Below are 13,153 nucleotides of genomic sequence, written 5' to 3'. Positions count from 1 at the left end.
ATCCTGAGTCACTCCACAGGCCTTGAATGAACACCACCCCAGGGAAGGCCACACATCATCCCAGCCCTGCCCTCCCTGAGCTTACAATCCAAACTAGGCTGTGTGTTAGTGCCACAGGACTCAGCTGTCATTTTCCCAACAACTTAATGACCAACGGCTCACCACTTTCCTGGGAAGCAGCCATCCAGACACTTGCATTTAAGTGATCACGAAATTGACGCACAATTTACCCCAAATCATACCTTCAGAATCTCAGACCTTGATGCTCTCCAGAATCAGTTCCCATGACATTAAAGAGCTGCAGTGAGGCCTGCCTTAGGCACAGGTGAAATAGCACCAGCAACACTTCACACCCATCAGGCTCTTCCCATCGGTCAGGCCTGTACTCAGCACCTACACATACCACCCCAAGTCCTTAAAACAAACCAATTTACAGATGAGGAAACTGAGGTACTGGGGTGTGAATGGTAGGGGTGTGGAGGCCCCTCAGCCTCTATATTCCAGCATATCAACCTTTTGGTTCTTAGACGCTATGCAGTCTGGTCCTCAGTCACAGATTATAACAAAAGGTCGGGGGGGGGGGGGGGGGGGGGGGGAGAAGGAGGGAAGCAGGGAGTAAGGAAGAATGAAAGAAGGAAGAAAAGGAAAGGGATGGGAAAGGAAAGGAGAAAGGAAGAAAGAAAGGAAGGAAGGAAGAAAGAAAGAAAGGAAGAAGGAAAGGAAGAAAGAAAGAAAGGAAGAAGGAAAGGAAGAAAGGAAGGAAGGAAGGAAGGAAAGAAAGAAAGAAAGAAAGGAAGGAAGGAAGGAAGGAAGGAAGGAAGGAAGAAAGAAAGAAAGAAAGAAAGGAAGGAAGAAAGAAGGAAACAAAAAGAAAGAAAGAAAGAGAAAGAAAGGAAGGAAGGAAGGGAGGAAGGAAGAAAGAAAAAGAAAGGTAGGAAGGAAGAAAGAGAGAAAGAAAGGAAGAAAGGAAGGAAGAAAGGGAAAGAAAGGAGAAAATACTGCTGAAAGGGCACAGGCTAAGGAGTAGAAGGGGAGGAGGCAGGAGGAAGGTATGAAAGGAAATAATCCAAGACAGAGAGATAGAGAAGACAGACTCTGGTGCCTCTTGTCCTGCCCTAGCCCTGCCCAAGGATGTCACAAGAAAGGGGATGGGGCTCCCAGTGTCATCATGGTGCCTGATGTTCATGCATTGACTCAACCCGTGGGCCTTACTTTAGTAGCACTGTGTTCTCAGCCCTGGTGCAGGCCCTTGGGAGACCCAAGAAAAGCTGTGTCCTCAGGTCCTCTCCTCCTGACCTTCCCCCAGCTTCAGTTTCCCCATGTGTAAAATGAGCATATGAATCCCTACCTCTCCAGGGAATCAGATGCAATGAGGCACACGCAGACAGAAGCCGTAGACACACCCATTTCCTTACTTTCTTCCTTCACTGTGGGGAGCCACAAGCCGGGAAGGGGTAGAATAGAAACCACGGAGGGGGCCTGCCCTTGAGGACAGACTGCCAAAGAGCTGCCCATCCACACATTGATTCATTAATTCATTCAACAAATATCTACTGAGCATCTACTGAGTGCCAGGAGCAGCGCTGGAGCCTACACATGAATGCCCTATGAGAGAGGCACCATTATGCCCATTTTGCAGATGAGGAAACCAAAGCAGAGGAAGATGTAATTTGCACAGCACTGAATGGGATAGAGGCCAAATTCAGACTAGGCCTGGCTCTCTAGGATGCAGTGTTGGTTGGTTGGTTGGTTGGTTGGTTGGCTGATTGGTTTCCCATACCACACACTCTCTCCCTTGGTGGGGCTGAGTGACGCCTGGTGTCTAAGTGTGGATTTGCAGCAGAGAGCCGGGACCTGGTCTCTGGGGGCTCCTGGCAAGGCTGGGCAGGCCTGGGAGCACGAAGGAAGGGCCTCTGCCCGAGACCAGGATGACGGCTGATGGGGATTAAGCTGTGACAGTTTATAGTATAGTAATTCAGCCCACTGCACTTTGGGGACCAGTAATCCTTTCCTGTGGGAGTGCAGGTGAGCATGTGGGAGGGGCCATCTCTAGCAAAGAATCTGAGGAATCGCTTCTTCCTGCAGTCCTGTGGAAAAGTGTGAGAAAGGGAGGTGGCTGAGGCTCCCTCAGAATAGGCCAACAGGGCGTCCATTTCATCGGGTTCCTCCCTGCTCAGAACTTTCAGTGACGCCCCACGGCCCTCAGTGTTGTTTGTCAAACCCAGGGAAAGATATTTGAGGTCAGCTTACCTAGGGACTAGGGAAGGATCCAGAAAGAATCAGAGCCCCAGAAAAAGATGCCCCTTAGTTCTCCTGGCCGTCTCCTCCCTCTCTTCTTTTTCCATTCCTACGCCATCTGAGCAGCCCATGCTGGTAAAACCCATGCTAGGCCTTAGCCAGGCAGAGAGAGAAGTCCTGCCGGTTCTTGGGCATTGTTTTCTTAGGTCCAGAGACCCCAGACTTAAGAGGAAAGGGGTTGCTGGCATCTACATTCCCACACACTACCCCACCACAGCAGGGTGATTGAGGCCTGGAGACCTGATGAAGAACAGAGACCCAGGATCCTCAAAGCAGGACAGGGCCTGGGCCTCAGCATCTTTACCAAGTGCCCCTGTGATTCTGACACCAGCCACAGTTTAAGAACCACTGCTCCAGAGCACGGCTGCCTAATAAAAATATAATGCAAGCTATACGTGACTTTAAATTTTAAAAAGTAAAGAAGAAACAGATGGAATTAATTTTAATAATATATTCTATTTAACCCAATATCCAAAATACTATCGTTTTAACATGTAATCAATATACGAAATTTTTAATGAGATATTTTACATTTTTTTTTCATACCAAGTCTTTGAAAGCCAGAATATATTTGACATTTACGGCACATCTCCATTCAGATGCTTAATTCTCATCCACAACACTTGATCTGTATTTGGGTTTCATAGATTTCCATAACCAAGTTGTTTCAAAGTAGTGTCACCAACTCATCCCTGTTTACCCAAGTCCTGGTTTTAAAACTCCCAGTTCCACATCCTGAAAGCTCAGTCCCAGGAAAACCAGGACAGTTGGCAGTTCTTTCCAAACATACTTGAATGTTTTCCAATAACTGAATTGAGTATCAGTTTTTAATTTTAAATTAATTAAAATGAAGTAAAATTAAAGTTTCTGCTTCTCATGGCATTAGCTCCATTTCAAATGCTCAATAGCCATGTTTGGCCAATGACTACCATATTGGAGAGGGTGGGTCTAGGAGCCAGGAAGCCTCCTTCCCTTCACATTAAGACCATCTATGGAGGATCCAAACTTGGTTTTCTTAAGAGAGCCATGGTCGCTGCAAGAGTTACAGGTGGTAGGGCCACAGCATAGAACAGCTACCTTGGCAACACGAGGAGGATGGAATGGACATTAGGAGGCCACTGTAACAATCTAGGACATGGGAACATGATGGTCAAGGTGAAGAGACAGGCTGGATTACAGAGGTGTGCAGTAAACAAAATCATTAAGACTTGGTGACTGATTAGATGGCAGAGCGGGGAAGCAAGAGGTATCAATTATCCTGACCAGGATAATTCCCAGGTCAGCTCTCCCCTGTCCCCCAGCCCCTCGTCACCACCACCAACCGGGTTGATTCTAGAATATTCCAATAATCTATTGCTATTTAAATGCAGTGGTTTAGAACAACAATAATTATTTTATTATTATCTCTCATGAGAAGCTGATTGGGCTCAGCTGGGTGGCTCTTGCTCAGGGTCTCTCATTTGTGTCAGGTGAAGGCTTCTTCCCAGGTCTGGTGATGCTGGCTGTCAACTGAAACCTCACTTGGGGCTGCTGGCTGGAATACTGCTATGGGCCAAACTGTGCCCACCACTCCTCAAAATTCATATGTTGAAGTCCTAACCCCCACTGCCTCAGAATATGATTGTATTTGGCAATAGGGTCTTTAAAGAGGTAGTTAAGTTAAAATGAGGTCATTAGGCTGGGCTCTAATCATTATTACTGGTGTCCTCATAAGAGGAGGAGATTAGGACACTGATACACACACAGAGGGAAGACCACATGAGGACACAGGGAGAAGGTGGCCATCTACAAGCCAAGGAGAGGGGTTTCAGAAGGAACCAACCTGCCAACCCTGGATCTTGAACTTCTAGCTCCCGGAATTGTGAGACAATAAGTTTCTGTTTTTTAATTCCCCAGTCTGTGTTACTTTGTTACGCAGCCCTAACAAACCAAACCAAATTTCCACTTGTGATCTGTCCATGTGGCCCATGCTTCCTCACAGCATGACAGAGGCGTGCAGAGAGTGAGTGCCCCAAGAGGACCAGATGGAAACAGGATCAGCAGCTATGACTGAGTTTCAGAAGTCACAGGTGTCGTTTTCTCTGTGGTCACAGGCCTGCTCAGATTCAAGAAGCAGGAACATTGAGCCACCACCTAATGGGTTGATGGTCAATGTCATGTTGCCAGGAGAGCACGCAGAATAAAAAATCTTGTTGCGACCATCTTGGAAATCACAACATGCCATATCAGGCTGGTAACTTTAGGGATTGGCGATGATGTCATCAACCAAGACAGAGACTACAGGAGGAAGAGGAAAAGGGCTGGGGCGGGTTAGATGATGAGGTAAGGTGTGAACAGGTTGGGCTGGTCAAGCCTGTGAACATTTAGGTGGATGTAACCAACGACTAGGAAGTTATATATGTGAATCAGGGCCTCCGGAACATGTTCTGAGCTAGAACTGTCAATTTGCGGGCCCTCAAAATATTAGAAGCCAGAGACTGAGTCCACCCACAGAGTGAGAGAAGATGAGGGTTGAGGGAATGTATCAGCTAGGTATTTCTGCATAACAAACCATTCCAAATCTTAGCGGCTAAAAACAACTACAGTTGACCCTTGAGCGAGGAGAGGATTAGGAATGATGACCCTCCTTGCAGTTGAAAATCTGCTTATAATTTACAGATGGCCCTTCATATATGTGGCTGCATATCCACGGCTCCACAACCACAGACGCAACCGATCATGGATCTTGCAGCACTGCATTATCCACTATCAAAAACAACGGTGTATAAGTGGACCCGAGGAGTTTAAACCCATGTTGTTCAAGGGTCAGCTGTATTTATTCTTCTTCTATAGGTTGGTTGGGTAGTTCCTCTTCTGCTTTCACCTGGCTCATTCATGGGGCTGCATTCATCTGGACAGTGAGCTAGAAGGTCCAAGACTCACATGTCTGGTTGATGCCAGCTGTCGGCAGGGGACAGGGCTCAACTGGAACAGCTGGAACACTTGGGCCTCTCTTTCCATGTTAACTTTCACTTGGGCTTCTTTACAGCATAGTGGCCTCAAGGGAGTATCCAAGTGGGCGAGTCTCAATGCACAGGACTTACCAAGTACATGTGCTACCAAGGTAAGACTTCACTGGCCAAAGAAATTCACATGGCCAAACCCAAAGTCAGTGTGGGATGGCTTACCGGGAGGCATGATTCACTGGCAGCCATTGCTGTAAAAATACACTATAGGAAGGAACACCAGGTGGGCCTCTGCTCATTTTAGGGTTGGGTGGAGGAGAAACCAAAGCGGGAAAACCAGAAGAACCAGGATAGGACCAGAAGAGTACAGTGCTAGGAATCAAGAGAGGAGTGAATTCCATGAGAACACGCCACGCCAGTACTTGCATGACCTTCAGAGTCAATGTCTCACCCTAGCCCCAGCCTGAAACCATCCTCTGGATTTGGCGACCTAGAGGTCAGTTTCCTCAACATCCCAACATTCATTTCAGGTGTCAGTGTCACAGAAATCTTAAGCACCAGATATAGCTCAGTGAAAGCAATTCTATAAATCCAACCAACGTGGTCTAAATTTGCAAACGTGACAATAGTCTGGCTTGATTAACTAGAAAGCCCAGTGTTTTCAAATGTTTTTGACCAAGATGCACAAAAAGAAATACCTTTGCATAAAGATCCAGTGCGTGCACACACAGAGACGCACACACACGCCTGCATGCCCACACGTTCACGTGTGGCCAAAACGAAAGTTTCCTGGAACACAGAAAAGATAATAGTAACCTACCCATACCACGTGCAAAGCTCTGTGTCATTTTCTATTCAATATAATTTATTTTTTAATCCTAGTCATGCCCGGCTAAATTGATTTCACCACCCACTCATGGGTCATGGCTTGCAGATTAAAAACAACTGACTTAGGCCATCTAAGGCAGAAGTCAGAAAACTGACCAAATCCTGCCTTTAGCCTTGTTTATTTGGTTTCACCTGTTGGTTTTTTGTTTGGGGGGTTTTGTTTTAATAAATTTTATGCCTTCAGGTTGGCCTCCCTTCTCCTGTACCATTTCCACCTGTCTGATACCCAGCTGCTTCACACATCTCCACACTCGCCTGGCCCCTGAATGCATTTCTTTTTGGGCCTTCTAGGCCTCTAGATGCTAAAGGAATAGATGTATGCATTTATGCATTCCATGAATACTGAATGCATGTCTCTCACCTGCCAACCACATTTCAGGCACTGGGAATACAGCAGAGAACAGACAAAAACCACTGCCTTCGTGGAGCTGAGATGCTAGAAGAGGGAGACAGACAAGCAAAACAAAGAAGAATATTCTTTATTAGATGGTGATAAATTCTTTAGTGAAAGTAAACCGGGAAGGGGGTCAACACACTTTAAGAGCCACCAGATTGCGGGCTTCAAGCCCCTCTGTGGAAATGAGGTAGCCTGAAGTGTCCCTACTTCACAGAGGTGGGCTGAGAGAGGAATGTGAGAGGGCATGACCAGAATCTTCCTCCAAGAGAGTTCCCAGACAGGCCCAGCAGGTAAACCTGACCCATCACGTCCCCAAACTACTCTGCCAAGGAGCAGAGCACCAGTAACTTTAACCTAGAAAATTTCAAAATTCCAGTCAGCCATTAAGGGGGAGCCGTTGCGGGACGTAGTCACGGGCACACCGGCCCTGGGGTGGGAAGCCCTTCGGGTGTATTTCGGACTTTTCCCTAATTCGCAGTCCCCAGCACCCTCTCTCCCGCCGGATAAACGGCCACCTCATTAGCTCTGCACACATGACCCTCTCGACCGGACTCCTGGTGACTGCGCCTGCCTTATCTCTTGCCTCTCCTCCCTCACATTTTCCGCTCCAACAAAGCCAAACACAGCACCGTGGGGGCTTTCACGCTTCTGTGCCTTTGGACACGCTGTTCCTTCTGCCTGGAAGACTGCTGGCCTCCAAGCCCGCGCGCCCCCTCCCCCTCCTCAGCGAGGTCCCGTTCATCCCTCAGAACCCAGCCTGGATGTCCCCTCCTCCAGAAAACCCCCCAAGGCCCCGTCTCTGTCCCCCGCACCCCTCTCTGTTTTGCTTCTCTGCACTGTAATTACCGGTTTCTCCAAATCTCTCCCCTCCCAGACTCAGGTCTCCTCCAGCGCGCGAGTTCTGTGGGCGACTCGCTTTGCGCCCAGAAGCGCCTAGTCCTGAGCTTGAGGGACAGAGCTTGCACTCAGGCTCAGCCTGGCTCGAAAGGCCCCCGCTTCTGCCCTTCGCCTCCCCGTGGGCCCGTGGGGGCCCGCGCTCCAGCATTTTCCCTCAGCGCATCCGGCGGGCCCCTAGGGCGGCCGCCCAGCCCCTGACATCAGCGGCCGCCGGCGCCCGGGCCGCGCGACTACAAGTCCCGGCACGCCCCGCGGCGGCCGCGCATGCCCAACGGGTCGACGTTTGAGTGGCAAGTTGTTTGTTACAGCGAACACCAGCTGCTCTCCGCGCCGGGCGCCGCGCGCTGCTGCTCCGCCAGCGCTGCCGCCCTCGCCCGCCGCCCGCGGCCCCTCGCGGCTTGGCGGGCCTCCCCTTTGTCCGCCCCGGCCCGCCCGGCGCCGAGCTCCCGGTCACCGGGCCGGCTGCCCGCGGCGCTTGGTGCCGGCTGGGCGTGCAGGGGGCGGGGGCCGCGGCTCGCCCCCCGCGGATGAGCTGCCGCGGAGCGCGGGCGGACGATGGAACTCCACATACTGGAGCACCGGCTGCAAGTTGCCAGCGTCGCCAAGGAGAGTATCCCGCTCTTCACCTACGGCCTGATCAAACTTGCCTTCTTGTCCTCCAAGACCAGGTGAGCGCGCGGGGACGCGGCGCCGGCCGGGGAGAGACAAAGAGGCGCACCCGGGCGGCTGTCCTCGCCGCCGCGGCTCGGAAAACAACTTCGAGCCCCGGGGAGCGCCCCCGCCCCGCCCCCGCCGCATCGCTCGTCTTGTGTTTGACAAAGCCACCCAAAATGCCCTCCAACGGGGTCCTTCCCCCCTGACCCTCCCTACAAGATGCACCCCTGCCGCTGTCTCCCCCACCCTAGCCCCCTCCCATCCTCTCCCAGAGATCCAGAGGGCCGGGGAGGCAGCTGTGACGAATCCGCTAATGAATGAATGAACGAACGAATGAATGAATGAAAAACAGGTGTGGAGACGCGGCAGTGTAAAAAACAAACTAACGCCCCCCCATCCCCCAATCCCTCCGTTGGGCCGGCCCCCGTCGCCTGGGCGGGGGAAGGGATTCTGCTGAGCGCGGCTACCCAGAGCAGAAAATCATAAAATCATTAGTGGGTGTTTATCTCAAGGTGCCTACGAGGATTGCGGCCGGCGCGGGCGGCTGGGGGAGGGCAGAGGAGGGGGCTGCGGGTGAGGGTCGCTGTGGTTCTTTCTCCTCTGGGTCCGGAAAGGTTGGGGGGGGCGGGGGGGCGGTTGCCGAACCGTGGAAGGGGGAGGAGCAGGCGTGTTTATGGCTCTGCCTTGAGGCTGGGCTTGGATGCTGCAGGAGGAAAAATAGTTGAAGGCCTTGGGAGGTTGGAAAAAAAAAAAAACCAAGTTGGATTTTTCCCACTGCCGGTCAGGTTCTGACTTTTGTGAGCCCCAGTGGGTGCTTGGATTAGAGTGGTGTTTTTTTAAGGAGCCCTAGCCCAGTGGAGTGTGAGTGCAAGCTAGCCGCTGTAACTTAAATCCCTTGTTTGTCCACCATTGTGACTGTTGAAAGGGATGAAGTTGTTGCTGGCTGGGTTTTCCGGGCGTTGAGGCGGAGGTAGTTCTCCTTCTCTGCAAAATGAATGAATAAATTACAGGTCAAGGTTAATGTTAAAATGCCGGAACCCTAGGCTAACACCTCTTGGGTGCTGAGTTCAGGGGAGCTCCTGGGATGTGGGGAAATAATTCAGTCCGAGCCTCTTATCTGCCTGTTAAAGTTCTTCCCTGGAAATCTCACTTCGATGTGTGTGTGTGAGCGGGCAGCTCAGTCCCGCCATTGTTTGCGAGATGGAATGAGAGCCAGTGGCATCTTGTTTACTTTCTTCTCTGGCTGCTTGCTGGGGTATGGAGGGTTGGAATCCTCACCTTCTCTGGGCCCTGGCTTCTTTGATTGCAAAGGTAATTATTAAACAGGTCATTTGAAAACAAAAGCCAACAGCTCAGATTCTGAACCTCCCCCTCCTCATCGCCCCCCACCCCAGCCCCATCTGGTTGTTGACACCCACCCATTCTGCATTTACCTGCCCTCTGCTCCCCACCCCCTAGCCTGTCTTGAGAGTCCAAGGCTGGAGTTAAGAGAAAATGGCCTTGTTTTTCCAACCCTTGGCCGTCAGCCCCAGGCAGCCCCCTGGCTGATTTCTCGGCTACCATTCAAACCACCGGGATGATGACTCAGGCTGCTGCTGTGCGGGGCCTGGGTGCTGGGAGGAGGGGGCATTTGGGGGCTTCTTAGAAAGGCAGCAAAGGGCCACTCCCTCTGCCCCTTTCCCTTTACAGAGGGATTGGCCCTCTTCCAGCCCCCAGCCCAGGGTCCAGTTTGGAGGACTCATAGATAGGCCTGTCCTGGGGGTGAGCTCCTGCTGACCTGTCTGACCACAGAAACCGCACCCCTCAGTGGGTCCTGCTTCTCCCACTCTTGCAAGAGGCAGCTGGTCTGAGGCCCAGGTGACCAGTCCAGTCTCAAGATGGCTCAGAGGTCAAAGGTCATCTCCATGTCTGCAGGGTCTAGCCCTAGAAGGTGCTGAGCACATTTGTCAAGTGGCCAAAGGCCTGCCTCCCCAGCACTCTGGGCCAGGACACTGGCTTCAGGTTGTGACTAGCCCCCTCATTGCCTGTGTGACCGTGGCAAGGTCCTTTCCTTCTCTGGCTCTGCCTTTGTCCATCTGTAATGAAGACAGCACCACTTGGCCCCCTAGGTTTCACACAGCTGTTGTGTGTGTGTAGCATGGAATGATTGTGGAAATTGGCTTTTCTGCAAGTATAAGGGGTAGCGGGCTGTGGATATATTATTTAAGCAATTTTCAATGATCAGTCATCCAGGTAGAACTTTTGGTCCTTTTTTTGATCCTTCCATCAGTTCCTGCCCCCAAGTGGTGGCCCATAGCCCTGTCATTTTTGTCACTGTGCCTTGTTTACAAGTTTTCAGTCACTCCCTGTAGGGGTGAATCCTCAGCATGGCATTTGAGACCCTTTGGGATCTGAAGCCAGAATTCTCATCTTTAGTCACTCTCTGGCAAATACCGTGTGACCCACAATTTACTTCCCTTCACACCTCCCTGCTTTAGTTCTCTCTCTCTCTCTCTCTCTCTCTCTCCCTCCCTCCCTCCCCCCCCCTCCCACCCCCCAGCAGTAAATTCCTATTCAACACTCAAGATCTAGTGCTATCACCCAAAACTTTCCTGAACCCCTCTTGCCTCCACCCCCAGCAGACTTAGTCACTTCCTCCCTCTCATGTCTACCTGGGTGGAGGCTTGGGGAGGGATGTGGCATCAGTAGATGCCCACTCCGTGTGCGGGTGCAGCTAGGTTCAAGAGATGCTGAGATACCCTTCCTCTTCCTCTTTGAAGCCCAGAACCTGGTGGGAAAGGAAGAAGAGGCGATCACAATACAGCAGGGAAGGGAGTACCTAGGGGGTAGGAGCAGGATCTGGGGGACCACCTGAGGGAGCCTGGGAGGCTTCCTGCAGGAGGTGGCACTGTATCTTAGGGCTTTAAAATAGGATTTAGTTCAGTATCCTGCATATGCCACGGTACAACTCTGTGAATTAGATGGAATGAAGGAATCTGCAATGAAGGAATCTGAGGCTCAAATGTTAAGTGACTCATTCAAGGTCATGCTGTAAGTGGTAGAGCCCAGATTTGAATCAGCATCTTTCTGGCTCAGGCTCAGAGATTTGCTATTACAGGTTCATTGACACCCATATTCAACAGTTATGTCCACCCCTTGTATTTGCAGCGTACTGTTCTAAAGCTTTAGGAGCACAGGATGGAACCTGTAGATCTTTCTGCCCTGCCTCTGTGGCCCTTATCTTCTGCCAGGAATGCATGTCCCTCATCACTTCCCATCTAGACTTACTACTTCCTCCCCTTAACCTTTCATCACTTCTCAACTTTTTTCCATAACAGTATATCGTTTGCTTGTCTTATTCTCCCACCACCTAGATTACAAACCTTACTTTCAGGAAGTTTTTTGTGCATCTTTTTATCTTTTCCTTCTCCCCCAACCCCACTTCCAGTACCAGAGATAATAGAGCTACCACTGATTTCACCATCTGTTCCAAAGAGATGAAGACACTGGGTTTGGAGAAGTAAAGTGGCCTGCTCAAGGTCACACAGCTGGGAAGAAACAGGATTGGGATTTGAACCAGGTCCTTTCTCTGCTGTGCTTAGCACACTGCTTTGTAGGCACTTAGTAACTGCCTATCTGATGGATGTCTGACTCGTGCAGAGTGACCCAGATTCCAGCCAGAGTCTTTTCTGAGTGCCCTGGGGGCTGGAAGAGGCTCGGCAGGCTGAATCACACCTGGAGAAACAAGGCCCAGTGCCCCTGCCCCAACTCTCAGGGTAGCATCTGAGTGTAGCTGGAATAGGGGGCAGAAGGCAGGCTGAGTACACTTATTCTAGACACAAAGCTGGAGGCGGAGACCCTGGCTGAGCAAAGTCAAGGCTACCTCAGAGCTTCGCCCTATGATAGCCTGAGGTTCTGTAGCCTGGCCGAGGGCCCCGCCGCAGCCCACCCCACCATTCCAGTCTCATCTCACATGGCTCCCAGCCACAGAGATTATTTGCGTGCATACACACACGCTATAGTGTCTCTAGCCTCAGGCCTTTGTCTGTCTGCCTGGAATGTTGCTCTTTGCCCTACCCCCCTTGTCCACCTGCTCCTTCTTTTAGATTCCATTTTAGCCTCACCTCCTCCAGGAAGTCTTCCCTGAGAGCACAGCTGAGCTCAGACCCTTCCTCTGGTATGATGGGCTTAATCTCAAAAAGATGTAATGTGACCAACCGTGGACTATCAGCAGGCTCCTTTGGGCTGCAAATAAGCTGGCCCAAACAATAAGAAGTATGAACTTTGCACGATGAGGTCATGAATCGGGCTGTTTGAGGGTTGGTAACTTAAAGGCTTGATGATGTCATCAAGGGCCTGGTCTTTCTCTTTGGCTCTGTGGAATGGCTGGGGCAGCTCCAGGCATTATGGGCAGTCACAGGACAGGGTGGCAAGGACTCAGGGAAGCGAAAGGGCTGTTGCCTCCCAGGGTCTATGAGAAAACCTGTCTGGGAACACACCCCCTCACACACAGACTCTCATCTCATTGGTCAGAACTAGGCCCATGAGCATTCCTCCACCAGTCACAGTTACAGGAAATGAGACTGTCACGAACTCTTCAGGATCCACCACTGCAGCTGGGGCTGGCTGCCTGGAAGCTCGTGGCCTCTGGGAGGTGGGGCTCCCTGGGGACCCCAGTTTGCTGTCGCAACCCCGGAAGGGAAAACTGGGAATAATTAATAAGTGTACGGTAAAAACAACAATGACAACAATAATAGCTGACACTTATAAAGCATTTACTACATTCCAGGCACTGTTCCAAGCACCATATATCTGTTAGTTCATTTAATCCTCACAGCAGCCCTCTAAAGTTGGAGCTGGATTGTCCCCATTTTTCAGATGAGGAAACTGAGGACCTTGAGTGCCCAAGGACACACAGAAGTGGCAGAGCTGGGATTTGAACCCAGGAAGTGTGGTCGCAGAACCTGTCCTGAGACCACTCAGCCAGGTCTAAAATCACACCGGTTTGGACACCCACTCCCCAGGGGCCACTAAGCAGAGGTGTCACTGAGAGTCCATGGCAATGAAGCGGGGGCGGGGGCAAGATCATTATCCT

The 13,153-nt window shown here is 51.1% G+C and overlaps 1 protein-coding gene and 1 long non-coding RNA gene across 2 annotated transcripts in view; one reads left to right on the top strand and one right to left on the bottom strand.

Moving 5' to 3' along the window:
- Positions 1 to 2,734: 2,734 nt before the first annotated feature.
- Positions 2,735 to 7,686, bottom strand: LOC113630602 (uncharacterized). Its single transcript, XR_003437043.1, has 4 exons — positions 7,375 to 7,686; positions 6,493 to 6,567; positions 5,942 to 6,032; positions 2,735 to 3,426 (listed from the first exon to the last, which is right to left on the bottom strand). It is a non-coding gene; the product is annotated as an uncharacterized LOC113630602 (long non-coding RNA).
- A 122-nt stretch (positions 7,687 to 7,808) lies between these two features.
- CASTOR2 (cytosolic arginine sensor for mTORC1 subunit 2) overlaps positions 7,809 to 13,153 on the top strand; it is a 54,986-nt gene continuing 49,641 nt past the window's right edge. The window contains exon 1 of the mRNA XM_027126196.1: positions 7,809 to 8,093. Within this exon, the coding sequence (XP_026981997.1) occupies positions 7,981 to 8,093 (113 nt within the window). The 5' untranslated portion in view covers positions 7,809 to 7,980. The remainder of the gene's footprint in view (positions 8,094 to 13,153) is intronic.

This window comes from Aethalodelphis obliquidens, unplaced genomic scaffold (genome assembly GCF_003676395.1).
Source record: "Aethalodelphis obliquidens isolate GAN/ISIS:26980383/991018 unplaced genomic scaffold, ASM367639v1 scaffold30, whole genome shotgun sequence".
Classification (NCBI taxonomy): domain Eukaryota; kingdom Metazoa; phylum Chordata; class Mammalia; order Artiodactyla; family Delphinidae; genus Aethalodelphis; species Aethalodelphis obliquidens.
The sequence above is the reverse complement of the archived record's forward strand: the minus strand, read 5'-3'. Positions and strand labels throughout refer to the sequence as shown.